The sequence below is a fragment of the Papio anubis genome, chromosome 6, assembly GCF_008728515.1.
Source record: "Papio anubis isolate 15944 chromosome 6, Panubis1.0, whole genome shotgun sequence".
NCBI lineage: Eukaryota > Metazoa > Chordata > Mammalia > Primates > Cercopithecidae > Papio > Papio anubis.
Window position 1 is genome coordinate 54,304,364 of NC_044981.1, and position 14,577 is coordinate 54,318,940.

General features: G+C 33.9%; 1 protein-coding gene across 2 annotated transcripts in view; it reads right to left on the reverse strand.

The window, feature by feature from the left end:
* Window positions 1-440: 440 nt before the first annotated feature.
* Window positions 441-14,577, reverse strand: part of BMP5 (bone morphogenetic protein 5) — a 122,695-nt gene continuing 108,558 nt past the window's right edge. Inside the window, exons 5-8 of one of the 2 annotated variants that reach the window (XR_646077.4) lie at window positions 5,397-5,473; window positions 3,996-4,106; window positions 2,357-2,440; window positions 584-665 (exon numbers count right to left, since the gene is read on the reverse strand). Coding sequence is in view for 1 of the 2 variants with exons in the window: in XM_003897760.5 (XP_003897809.1) it covers window positions 516-665; window positions 3,996-4,106; window positions 5,397-5,473 (338 nt within the window). In the remaining variant the exon portion in view is untranslated. Of the gene's footprint in view, window positions 666-2,356; window positions 2,441-3,995; window positions 4,107-5,396; window positions 5,474-14,577 lie in introns of both variants that reach the window. The other variant, XM_003897760.5, reaches the window with a different exon arrangement.

Sequence of the window (14,577 nt, forward strand, 5' to 3'; positions counted from 1 at the left end):
ACATTTCACTTTATCTAATGAAGCAGGAACTCTGAAAGAGAAATTGTGTTTATCCAAGCATTTTTGCTTGGGTTGTTATTTTTTTTAAGTCTTATTTCTAAATAAATATCCTATCGTGGTTTTTCATTGGCACAATATAAATAAATTATTCAATTTCCTTCCACAATATTAAACAGTCAAAGGAGTTCTGTCTAATCTCAGAAAATTATATAAAATTGTATTCGAAAAAAATGTTGAAATGGAATTGAATGGACTCAGCATAACCCATTGAAAATTAGACTAGATGATCTATTGTATAATGTAGTGGCCTATAAATTTTACTGATAAAGCATCCGCAAAAGAGAATATATACCTTTAAATAAATAAAAATGACTATATACATGATATTGTACATAGGAAAAGAGTCAAAATGAGCCAGACTAATTTTAGGAAATTCCCCGTTTGTCTGAAAGTATGCTTTTTTATTGCAGCCATAAATCTTAATACAGATCTTTTGTTATTATCAATATTTAATATTAGTGGCAGCCACATGAGCGTACTACCATATTTCTATATTTTTTCAAAATGACATTGGAGCTGTCATCAAAGTACAGAACAGAGATGGCGTTTAATTTGGTTGGAGCACAACAAGGCTTTGGTACGTGATCAGGAAACATCAGATGAACCTGGGAAAGGAAAAAAAGTTTTGTTTTATTAAGAAATAAAATACACATTTTCTTACAGTTTTAAAATGATATGCTTGTTTTATCACTCAAAATCAGGCACACCGTTAAGCTCATCGCCCTTCTCCCATTTATGTTCCATGACTGGGGTGAGGGACTGAAAGATGTATTCTTAAGCATTAACACCTGGAATCAACCCACCCATTTCAATTATGTGTTTGAACCTTGAAAAATATCTCACCAAATAAAGAAAACTTCCTCTATAGAATATTCAGTGGAAGTTTTCCTAGGGAAAGAACACAGCAACTAGCAGTCTGTTGCTTTTAGTTGAAATGACTATTTCTATACTTATCATGAGGAATATGGAAGTTATAAGAAAAAATCAATGAAAACACATAGTTGCAGAAAGATTTGGATCTAAGAATTACCTTTTAAAAGGAAAATTAAACAATAAATCACACATTTTATGCCAACTCTTAATTTTCCATGGTAAAAGAAGCATAAAAATCATAATAAAATAAAATCCACATATAATCCAATACTTGCCTTTAAGAATGATTTCAGCTCTTTGTAGAATTTTTTTTATCACATTGGCTGGAGTTTAATATCCATTTACTTTTTTCTCCCTTGCCTGCCCACTAGACAACTGACAAAAAGCAGGCTAAGCTAAATCAGAAGCAAAGGGCCTAGATGCTTTACAAATGAACATCCACCTCCCCAGAAGCCTAAAAAGGTGTCTGTACATGGAAAGTGAAATGCTTAAGGGTTGATAATAATTTTGATCAGACTGGCAGTCTGCCTATGATTTGAAATAATTGAGCAAAGAGCCAGAACACAGTTCTCCGCTTTCCCACCCACCTATTCTGGCCCTTCCCCCAGAGGAGTTTATGGGAAATCCCACTGATGAGTCTTATGGGATCCACAAAAAGCAAATACAACCTCTTACGGTTTTGGCTGTACAACGTCCTGGCTGAAATGATATAGCAGCCTTGCATGTGGACAGAAACAGCAGGAAAAATGAGGTGACCTGACATTGAAATTTCCTAAGACCTCACAAAACTAAATGTTGGATATTTTCTACAAATTTCTGATGCAGCTTATGTCCTTCATCAGCTTTATCTTCCATAACCCACACATACATGATTGATAATTCCGCTGTTTCAATGGCCTTGGCAGTCTACCGAGAAAAAAAATGGATTGTTCTTGAATGGTTTCTCAATATATTAGTCACAAACATACTTTCCTCTCTCTTTTTGTTTCACAAACATAAAGCGTGCACAACACCAGGAGGGGGAAAAAAAAAAAAATCAAACTTCCCGGTATGCTCCAGTTTTGCTATGACTTATGTCCTACATCCCAGGGTGGAGATACAGAGCAGACTCTTGTTCCAAGTTTGTGTCACTTTTTTTTAAGTTTGTTTTTCGATACTTTACTACAGCCATAAGAGCTGAACATATGTATTTATTTATTTTAAAAAAGAAAAAATGAGAGAAGGGGGGGGTATTTGACAAATGGTATTTTTCAGTAAGTAGGCACTGCTTAGCCTGAGTGAATCTTTGATACATTAGATCCATATCTAAGGAAACAAAAGTCTGCTTTCATAGTCATCGAAATGATGATAAAAAGAGGCAAAGAACTTTCTGAGAAATTAAGTAGCATTACTTCAACTGATAGGAGTTATTCTACGACCTTACAGAAAGACAGTGATCTTGAAGTTCTCTTCATAGGATGAAACAACAGCATTCTTTATCTGATATGCTTTCATGTCAACATGAATTCTCAGATACAAAGAGAAAAGTTAACTTCTTAGAAATCATTTTAGTGGTAGAAGTTTGAATGCAAAACATCCATCCCTGCAAAGCCTACCTACTTCCATACTCCCAGAAATAGTATTCCATATAAAGAGAGCTTATATTTACAGATAGCAAAGGTGAAGTCATATCAGACTTTAAAATCCTCCCAGAAATTTACTCTATACCTTGTATATGGCACTAAAGTAGGCATTCTCACTGATCATGAATCAATAAAAAGAAGAATTTTTATAAATTGCTTTAAAAATATTTGCTTTATCTTTCTGTTGCCCTCTAGCCCAAGGTTATTTCCAGTCTTTGATAATGTTCATGCTCTAGTTGTTATAGATTACATTTTTTGGTGTCTAGCTATTCTGTAGTATTTTATGAAGTCAATAAAGATGCCAGTAAATATCAAGTCATTCAAGTATTTGATTTTGCCAGTTCATATAGATGATTGTTTATTAAGAAGGAAACTAGGCTACTCCTTAATTCAGCTTTAAATTTTAAATTAATTGTGGGGGAAATTAGCAAGCTTATAGAGAGTTAAATCTTCACAAATCCTAAGAGTAATTCTTTCTTTTGCCATAAAGATGCCTCAGCCACAAAGATAGGTTTTTCTACTATCTACTTTTCTCTTACTGGCATCCACCAATTAATTCCACTCCCATCAAGCCTTGATTCTAAAATAATGTGTTCTCTCCCATTCTTCTTAAATACAAAATTTAAAATGTTTATATGAGCCCAAACATTGATTTAAAATTATATCACATAGTCTGGTATGTCTGCTAGGAGCCTCTCGTTTAGTCTTCTGGAGAGTGTTCCTCTGCCAAATCAATAGGTCAGATACTATGAGGTACATCAGACTCTCAAAAGGTTTCACGAGCTCATTAGGTAGAATGCAATCAGTTCATCAAGTCAACCCTTCAGAACCTTATTCATAAAAGTAAGCCTAGATTATTAGAGATTTAATCACTGTTAAGTTTCTGAGAGTAAGGAATAAAGAAAAGGAAGTATAATTTCTACTTTAAAGATTACAGGAGAAGGAGGAGAAGAACAATAAGAAATGTCAATTAGTTTCCCATTTGTGTACTACACTGAAGAACTTTTATAATACCGAAGTGTGTTACAGAACATTCTTAAATAATTAAAAACCCTCAGATGAAATTTAGTACAGCTATTACTCAGTGTTTTTGCAATGATTACTAATGAATTGCTAGGTTAGAAACAGCCCCGGGGAACCTGTGTGCTTAGTCATACAGTTAATGAAGAAACAGTTCAAGATGACCATTTCATGTTATTACTCCAATTTTCCTAGCTGAATCCTTCTCCATTGTGTAATTGGGATTACTCTAAACCAGCCTGAGTTTCCTGACTGTTTTACTTCTGAGCTGAAGTTGTTACTTCAGCTCTAAAAAGAAACAAATGAGTTTGAGAAGATAAAATAATGCATTAAAAATTGTAAATAGATGCTTTCCTCTAAAACAACTTTTTAATATGCTTGCATTCTAAGCTACTTTTAATCCTTCAAAACAAAGCTTACCAGAGTCTGAACTATAGCATGATTTGTGGCATTCATATGAGCGTTAAGTGGAAAAGAACATTCTCCATCACAATAAAATGCAGCGTATCCTTCTGGTGCTATAATCCAGTCCTGACACACACACAAAACAAGAAAAAATAGTATCACCAAAGTAAAAATTAAAAAAAATTCTTAAAAATTATTGAAATATATTGTATCTGAATAGGTTTACATTCCTGGTCCAACAATTATTCTAATGGAATAACTTTCCCCACACCTTTTAATTTTAAGCTGAAGTTTAGGACAAAAGTATAAATATTTTCACAAGAAATTGTCCTCTCTAATTACTCCCAAGAGGTAGTTATGTAAGATATTCATAGTATGTATTAAACATGTACGCATGAATAAAACTATTATAAGAAAATAGCATTCTAAATATTGTTTAAACAGGAAATGATGAACTCTGGAAAGTTCAAGTGAACCCAAAAGAAAAAGGAGAATCAAGTTAATTGAGATTATTCTCAGTACTTCTTAAGGAATCATTCTTAGTTTTATAAGTCTGACAACATCCTAAAGCCTTATTTTCTTTCAATTCATTCATTAACTTTATAGTCTCTTTAGAAAAAATGAATTAGAGCAAATTCCTAAAAACTGAACATGATAAATTTCAGGAAGCTAAATAATTGGTACATATATGGTTGCCTTGATATTTTTCCCACAGAGAAATAAAATTTGGCACAAATGTAAGAATTCTTGAGTTATTCACGTTGAAAGTTTATCATAAATTTTGAATATATTTACATTTTAATAGTATTTCTCAATACAATAACTCATATATGAGAATCCATTGTAATAAAATATTAGGAGAAACCTTAAAATTTCTTTTTAAACTGTCACCATATAGAGCCATTCAAAAATTACTTTGGTGAAATTTTCCTCCTCATCCTGTTTCAAAATGCCATCTAAAGATAGCAATACATTTTTAAGTGCAAGAAAAAAAAATGTCTGTCATCTTCCCCATGACAGGGACATTATAGTTGAGGGCTCTATTTCCTAGCCCAATAGTTGGAGACCCTCAGAGGCTTAGTGGAGTTACTTATACTAATATGAACAAATCTTCTATTTATCATAAAATTAAAAGTTTGTAATACTTAAACAACAACACTCTTTTTTTTCTTCCTAAATATCTTAGTGTTCTATGTTTTATTCAACATAGTTTTTTTGTTTGTGAAACCTACTAATCATGTTTCAATGGTAAAAGGTTAATTGAGAAATGAAAATAAAGTGAATAAGCCATATTCTAACTGGTCATGTCAAAAATCATTGGTTATTATTTTGGAAATTTACTGCCAACGACTATGACTTACTAAGGATTTATGACAATTCAGAAAAAAAGGATCTAAGTTGACTGAAAATTCTTACCTGCCATCCCAGATCCCGGAAGCTCACATAGAGTTCGTGCTTCTTACAGGCTTGTTTTTGCTCACTTGTGTTATAATCTGAAGATAAAAACCACATTTTTCATAAATGGTTGCTTAAAGATATACTAATATTTCTTTTGTGAGATCACTGGTAGGATTTTTTAAAGGGGTTTTATTTGAAGTTGTGGAACATGAATTTCAATCTTAAAGCCAGAACTACTTACTAACCATGTGAACTTCAGTCAAGTTACTTGTCCTGGGTTTCTTCTTCTGTGAGATGTAGACAATACCATTTACCTTATGAAGCTCTAACAAGGATTCTGTTAGGCCATCTGCTTCACAGGGCAGGGTGTGGTGTCTGTCGTTCACTGAGTACCATCTGCTCAACGAATACTTATTAATTCATACTCTAGGGGTACTTAATATATTCATATATATACACACACACACACACACACACACATATATATATTTGTGCAATAATTTTTAACATCTTCCATGAGGCAGATACTGGGATCTTAGCTGATTTTATTTTAATAAATATCTTAACCTCAGGATACCACAAGTTGAGCTTCTAATCATCCCCCAAAATCCTGTCCACCTGTAGACTTCATTCTTGACTGATGGTAGTTGCCTGGGTTAAAAAATAAAAACCAAAACAAAACAAGAATCAAAATAGTTTTTTTTTTTTTTCATTTACACATCCAATCCATCAGGAAATCTCACACACTATCTTCACTAAGTCCAAAATGCACCTCCTCTCACGCCCTTAATAATTGGTCTTGGTCCAAGCCACCATCATCTCCAGCATCAATTACTGCAATATCCTCATTGCTAGTCTCCCGGCTTCTGCTCTTGCTCCTCTACAGCAAACTAGTCAAGTGGACCTTTTAACAAGTAAACCTAATTACATCACTTCCCTGCCAGTCCCTCTATGGTCCTCATATCACTAAGAGTGAAATATTCTCAGAGTGGTTACAAGGCTCTCTACATTTTGGTTCTACTATCCCTCTGACTCATTTCCTGTCACTCTTCTTCACCTTCACCTTGCTCCAGCCACCACACCTTCTTGCTGTTTCACTCACAGTCAGCCTTACTCCCACTTTAGAGGCTTTTCTCTCACTAGTCCCTCTCCTTGGATAGCTACATGGCTAATTCCTGCATCTTCATGTCCTTGCTTAAGCAACATCTCAACAAGGCCTTCACTACCCTTTTAATATTACAACTCTCACTCTGATACACCTGATTTCTCTCACTTTGTTCTGATGTTTTCCCATCTCAATTTTCACTATGCCATTTCTTCATTAATTTATGCATGGCTTCTTGTCTGTTTCCTCCTACTAAAATATAAGCTTCACAAGGGCAAGAATCTTGTTTAGCTCTGTTTTGCTCACTGATGTATCCCTAGTGCCAGGAACAGTGCCTGGCATACAATAAACATTCAAAAAAGTATCTGAGGAGTTAATGGACAAATTTCTCAGAGTGTTCCACAAGGGATTTGAGGCAAGTGAAATACTATCATTGCATATTTTGGAATGTAATCTGAAATACCCATAACTTTTTATAATTGTTTTAAATGATTAAATATAAATGCAGAATTTCAATCTTGCACCTGGAATAAAGTAAAACACTGAAGAAACACAGAGATTTATGGAACATTTTTCATTGTTGTCTTATCTGAGGTTTGCTCACATTTTGTACAAACATTCGAAAAACTAGTCCACTTTATTTCTAATATAAAATATTAAATAAATAAAATTAAAAAATAATTTGTTTCACAGTTTTTGTTAAAGTGTCACCTTCCAGTTGAATTACCCTCAACCTCTAACAGAAGTGTAGGCACATTAGAGATCAAAGGAGCCCACCATAGAGGGGCTTACCTCTCATGATTACTTCAAGTAATTATTTGTTTAATGTTAATCTAGAAAACAAGCTAATGATTAAATTTTGAAATCAAGGTATTTTTCTTCTAGGTTATTTATTCCTACTATGCAATTAACTTCATTAAAACAGATTAAATAAGTAGATAATGGGAAATGGAGGAGAGAGGATTTATTTCACACTCTACATTCTGGTTCTTTAGGGAAATATCTCCCTTGGAGCTAACTTTGTTCAGGTAACGGACAAATGCACTTTAGGCACTAAACATGACATGGATAAATTTCCTCGATCCTTTTTAGAGAAAAGAAATAATTGATTCTACTATTGGTTTGATTTCATAAACTCCTTGGTATACAAAATAGGAAAAAAAAAATGTTAGCTATGCCTTGGACCAAAGGGGTCAGCAAACTTTTTCTTTAAAGAGACAGATTGACCCAGCCACCCTATTACTGGGGATATACCCAAAGGATTATAAGTCATGCTGCTATAAAGACACATGCACACACGTTTATTACGGCACTATTCACAATAGCAAAGACTTGGAATCATCCCAAATGTCCATCAGTGACAGACTGGATTAAGAAAATGTGGCACATATACACCATGGAATACTATGCAGCCATAAAAAAGGATGCGTTCATGTCCTTTGTAGGGACATGGATGCAGCTGGAAACCATCATTCTCAGCAAACTATCGCAAGAACAGAAAACCAAATACCGCATGTTCTGACTCATAGGTGGGAACTGAACAATGAGATCACTTGGACACAGGAAAGGGAGCATCACACATCGGGTCCTATTGTGGGGAGGGGGGGTGGGGGAGGGATTGCATTAGGAGATATACCTAATGTAAATGACGAGTTAATGGGTGCAGCACACCAATGTGGCACATGTATGCATATGTAACAAGCCTGCACGCTGTGCACATGTACCGTAGAACTTAAAGTATTAAAAAAATAAAATAAAAAAGAGACAGATAGCAAATATTTTAGGCTAAGTGGTCCCCCCCTTGCAACTATTCAATTTTGCTGCTGTAGTATAAAACCAACCATAGACAATATGTAAATGAATGGGTGTGGCTATATTCCAGTAAAAATTTACATACGGATACTAAAATTTGAATTTCATATGATTTCCACATGCTACAAAATATTGTCCTTCTTTTCCAAGCAAACATTTAAAAATGGAAAGACCACTCTTAGTAGGTCATACAAAAACAAGATAGGCTTAATTTGGTTATTGGGCCTTACTTTTTCCAACTCTGCATTAGATAATAATGGGAATATTTATTCATCTTTGTCTTAATTGAAAATATTAAATATGAATAGCATTGTAGCCAATAACACATACATGTTTATATGAAAAGCCATAAACTACAAATATAGTTATTTGAATTCAATGTTTATAAAAAATGAAGAAAATAAAACTTAAAAGTCAAAATATATCTGTTCCATATATATGTCTTTTTATGCAGGCTAAGTGATGTATATAATATAACATCATATAAATGTAACAAGCAATGAAATTTATAACAGAATCTGGTTCCAAGAGTCTGATTTCATAGACCATTAGGACCATATGCTTATTCTGTCAGAAATAAAAATTAATGGATAGTGAGTGAAGTAAATGTTGTACCCAAACTAGAAAAGCCTGCAGTTAGGTTTACTCTAAATACTTGGCAGAACAAGCTGTGGGCGGAAGGGCAAGGAAATTAGATTTATGTCTTTTAAAATACTGATGGGCAGCCTTTAGGAGATTAATATGAAATGGATATAATTCTGTTGTTAATGAACCTGCCTACAAATGAAAAGTCATGGCATAAATTATTAAAATGTTCTACAATCAACACTAGAAAAAGTAAACCAACACGTCTTATCCATAGTGCAGGTGTTATCAATAATACTTCTCTGTTTTGTATCTTAATGGTAATAATGTTAGGAAGCCAACGCCAAAATAGTAAAAATATCGTTAAATACTTGTGCAAATTTCTTTATGGTCAATTTCTAGATAGTGTATAAATTTAATCTTTAGTTTGATTTTCTTTAATTTTTTTGTCTTACAATAAAATCATGAAAAACAAATTAAATATGTGGAGGTAAAAGTTGGTAAAACACACAAAAAATCCTGAATGTGATAAGAAGAACACTAGTACACTATTGGTGGAAATGTAAATTAATACAACCATTTTTTTGAGGTTCCTCCCAAAAGTGAAAGTAGAGCTACCATATCATCAAGCAATCTCACTGCTGGGTATATATCCAAAACAAAGGAAATCAATATGTTGAAGATATATCTGCACTCCCATATTGATTGCAGCACTGTTCACAAGATACAGAAGCAACATAAGTGTCCATCAGTGGATGAATGGATAAAGAAAATGTGGTACATATACACAGTGGCTTATTATTCAGCCATAAAAAGAATGAAATTCTGTCAATTAGAGCAACATGGATGAAACTGGAAGATGTTAAGTGAGGTAAGCCAGTCACAGAGAGACAAATATCCCATGTTCTTAGTCATATGTGTAAGCTAAAAAAAAAATTGATCTCATGAAGATAAGAGAGTAGAATGGTGGTTATCAAAAGCTGGGAATGGTAGCAGAAAGAGGGGAACAAGAACTGGCTAATGGATAAAAAAAATACAGCTTTTTAAAAAACGTACAGAAGAAATCAGTTGTGGTGTTCAATAGCACAGTATGGTGACAACAGTTAATAATTAATTCTACATTTCAAAATAACTAGAAGACAAGATTAGGAATGTTCCCAATGCAAAGAAATGATAAATATTTGATGTGATGGATATCTTAATTACCTTGATTTGATCATTACACACTGTATACATCTATCAAAATATTGCATGTACCCCATGAATATGTATAATTATTATGTATCAATGAAAACAAATTCCTGAAATCTGCATGGACTTTCAAAGCTCTGCATAATAGTTACTGACAAAAACAAATAAATAAACATGGGATAGACTTTCTGTGAACTGGACAAGAGACAATCAAGTCCAAAAACCTTCATACACCATTTTTTTTTTCTTCAGAACATAGTATTAGTTTCTTAAGGGGATGAAACACAGATATAGCTATAAAAGCAAATAAAAATTAGAAATAAAATTTAACATTTAACCATGACAACAGCTTAAATGAGCCAAATATGATATGCTGCTGCTTCAAAGCAAAAGAGGAGATGTTAGTTTTTTCACTCTTATTTCCCAGAGAGAAAAAGGGAAAAAGGAAGTTGACACCTAAAGCATCAGGACAGAAGACCTTAATTTATTTATAAAAATTTAAAATGACGAATGAAGTACAAGAGTTGAAAAAGCAGGAATGGTACTATCATAATGCGAATTTTTATATGACCTTGGGGGTAGAAAAATTCATGATAAACCCAAAAATAAATAACAATCCTACCCAAAGATAAGGGGCTTTAAAATGCTATTGTTGCTCTAGCTCAATCATTATCTTCTATACCCAGTGAATTATTCACTTGAATTTACACACAAGCCAGTAGTAATTACTGTTTATTTTGTAGATATATTAACACAATTTTGTGTTTCTGTAGGTACCAACGTGTGACACAAAACACCACAAAATAACTATAATGTGTTTGCATAACTCTGCTCAGCAAAGTATCCATGTGGATCATGTAATTAACGTCCTCACTTTAGAGCTCCTTCATATAAAAATCTATCCACAAACCTGAATTTGCCAGACACCTCTAAAGGACAGTTTCCTGATGCCTCCTGCTCACTATTTCTACTTCTGACCTCACACTCAGTATTCACTATTTTTGTTAATAGGACCATCAGTCACCTAGTGGCCAGGACAGAAAATTTAGTAAGCTTCTTGATTTTCATTTTTTCCCCCTCAGATCCTGTATTAAATGGATCCACAAAGCCCCATTAGTTGATCAATTTCACTACTTAATCTAGGTGTCCTGTTGGAAGCCCTTTGCACTCTTGCTTGCCTCATCCTTCCTCAATGTCTTCTTCTGGTAACCTTAGATTCTAAAATAACACTTTACCCCTGCTCCTCTTTGACGTCTCTGATGATATTCTTTTGGCTTATTTTATGGAATTCCTTTTTCTCTTTTGCCTATACTTACAGTATTGATGTTCCCCAAGGAGGCTCCATTTTATTATTTTTGCTTTCTTTGTTTCCTGTGGCATTTGGTCAGCCTCATTCTACATCTAACAATTTGGCTTATAGCTACATCTTTTCCCTACACATTCCACTTATTCTCAACACTCCCCTCTCCAGAGTGCTGGGTTATCCATCCTCTTCAAACCCCTGCTGGCCCTATCCCATGTGTTTTGGTTCCTACATCTCTCTCTCCAATCTATGATCTTCATTGCTTGGAGTATTATACTAGACTCCTAATCATTATTTGAGTTTTCTGTCTCCACCCTTGGCATTCCACTCTGCACTCTGTGGCCAAAATTAACTTTTTAAAATGCATATCTGATTACGGCTCTTCTTTGTCCAATTGCCTATGCAAAGACATCACTGCTCCTTATCATCACATACCCTACTCTTTATGATTTGGCCCCTGAATAATTTGCTAACTGATATCACAGTCCTCTCACATAAAAATACATGCATCCCCCAGCCATTTGAAAATGGTTCATGGCTCCACAACTGTAGAGCCCTTTCCTTTCTACAATCTGAAATGGTTTCATCTATGTCTGTATTTCTGGAAAATGTCTATTTGTTCTCAGATAAGTCCCTCGTGTAGTATTTTGGGCCATATAGTTAATATAGTACATAGCATATAGTTTTATAATGCTGTGCCTGGCATATAATGGGAGTTTATTTAATACTGAATAAATATTACTTATAAGAAATTATACCCAGATATATTCTCCCTGTGAATTTTTCCTAGAGAGAAACTTGACAACAGACACAATGCCTTAATGTCTATTGGCAAGTCTTTTTTAAGGTGTGTAGTTAATTGCTAATATAGATTAGCCAAATTAGGTTAAAGACTCTAAAATTTCCCTTGTTTCTAGAGTATCCAAAGATAAGAAATCCTGTGACCACAGGTATGGGTACTTATAAGAGAGAGAGTGTGAACTTGTAGTTTTCTCTGATGTAAGAGTCTGAACTCTTTGCATACCAGTTCTATAAACGCCATTATAATGTTCAACTCTTAATGAGCATTTACCATGTACCACTATTTTATATTAGTTATATGTAATAGCTCATTTAATCCTCACAACTCACGTAATCCTGCTCTGCAAGGCAGGCATAATTAACATTCCCACTTTAAACATGAAGAAACAGTCAGAGAGAGGTAACATATCTTGTGCAAGAGTATACAACTAGTAAGTAGTGAAGTCATATTAAATGATGGATAGACGATAGATAAATGTATAGATAGAGCTAGCTAACAACATGTTATATGCATCAAAATACTTGTTTCAGGAGGGGTTTTCAAAATTTTTCACGATTCAGGTCACAGATAGCAATTTTTAATATTAGTTACTGTCACAATTATGTGGATTAGAAATATTCTCATTTGTGCAGCATTGCAGGATTTTCAGTACAGCATTTATTTTGAGAGTCCCAACTTGGAAAAAAGCAAAATGTCTTTTTGGAGTGACATGATTAAAGAAACTGATGCTAATACTATGTGACAACAGTTAAAAGCAATTAGCTCACCTTATTTGAAATATGGCTAATCATTGTTTATTAAACCTTTAAAATATATAACTCATGTAATTAGAAGCATATAACAAAAATGTATTCTCTCAGATGACAGAGAGGTTTGTACCATGTTGATATCAGCATATTAAGGGAATCTATTATGTATGGATTAGGTAAACAAGGGAGAAGTTTAGCTTTTTGATTTTATTATTTCTAAATACTAAAAATGTATATTATATAAAATATTCTATGGAAATAATTTCAATTAATTCTTTTCTTGTTTTGACTAATATCTGTTGTTCCAAGAGGCATAAATTTACATTGTATTCATTAGACAAGAGATAGTGCCTATCAAAGTTGAGAATGAGAGCAGAATGTTTCAATTTTAGTAACTATGCATTGTATCTGATTTACAATGCTTTGACTTACGATTTTTTAAATCGATGAGGGTTTGAAAGCAATACACATTCAGTAGAAATCATACTGAGAGCACCCATACAACCATTCTGTTTTTCACTTTCAGTAGACTGTCCAATAAATTACATAAGATATTCAAAACTTAATTGTAAAACAGGCCTTTTGTTAGATGAGTTTGCCCAACTGTACACTAATGTAAATGTTCTGGACATGTGTAAGGGAGGCTAGGCTAAGCTATGATATTTGAGCTTATAGTACTGTAAACTTTTGTTAGGTTTATTGGGATATAACCCCATTGTAAGTTGAAGAGCACCTCTATGCCAAAGACTTGCCCTGCGAAATCACCGTGGATGTAGGCAGGGCCACTACATGATTGGATTCTTTTTCAAAGATTCTCAGTATCCAGCATACAATAAGCAACCTTTCTTAGCAGTTCTGTAATGATCCAGGACTTGCCATTGGGTTCTTCATACAGGCATATGTCAGAGACATTTACTGGGGAGATACTGTGAATTTAGTTCCAGACCACTGCAATGAAGTGAACATCACAATAAAGTGAGTATCAATTTTTTTGGTTTCCCAGAGCATGTAAAAGTTATGGCTACATTATACTGCAGTCTATTAAGTGTGCAATTGGATTATATATTTAAAAATGTACATTCCTTAGTTAAAAATAATCTATTGATTAAAAAATGCCGGTGATCATCTGAGTCTTCAGCAAGTTGTAATCTTTTTGCTAACAAAGGGTCTTGCCTCAATGTTGATACTTGCTGACTGATGAGGTTGGTGATTGCTGAAGGTTGATGTGGCTGTGGCAATTTCTTAAAAGACAATAAAATTTGTCACATTGATTGACTCTTCCTTTCACAAAAGATTCTTTGTAGTGCACAAGGCTGTTTGATAGCACTTTACTTTGTGTAGGTCTTCTTTTAAAATTGGAGTTGATCCTCTCAAATGCTGCCTCTACTCTAGTAAATAAACTTATTTAAAATGCTAATTCCTTTGTTGTCATTACAACTGTATTCACGGTATCTTCACCAGGAGAAGATTCTATCTCCAGAAACCACTTTTTTTGTTCAACCATAAGAAGCAACGCCGCATTCATTCAAGTTTTATTATGAGATTGCAGCAATCCAGTCACATCTTCAGGTTCCACTTGTAATTCAAGTTCTCTTGCTATTTCTACCACATCTGCAATGACTTCCTCCACTGAAGTCTTCAACCCCTCAAAC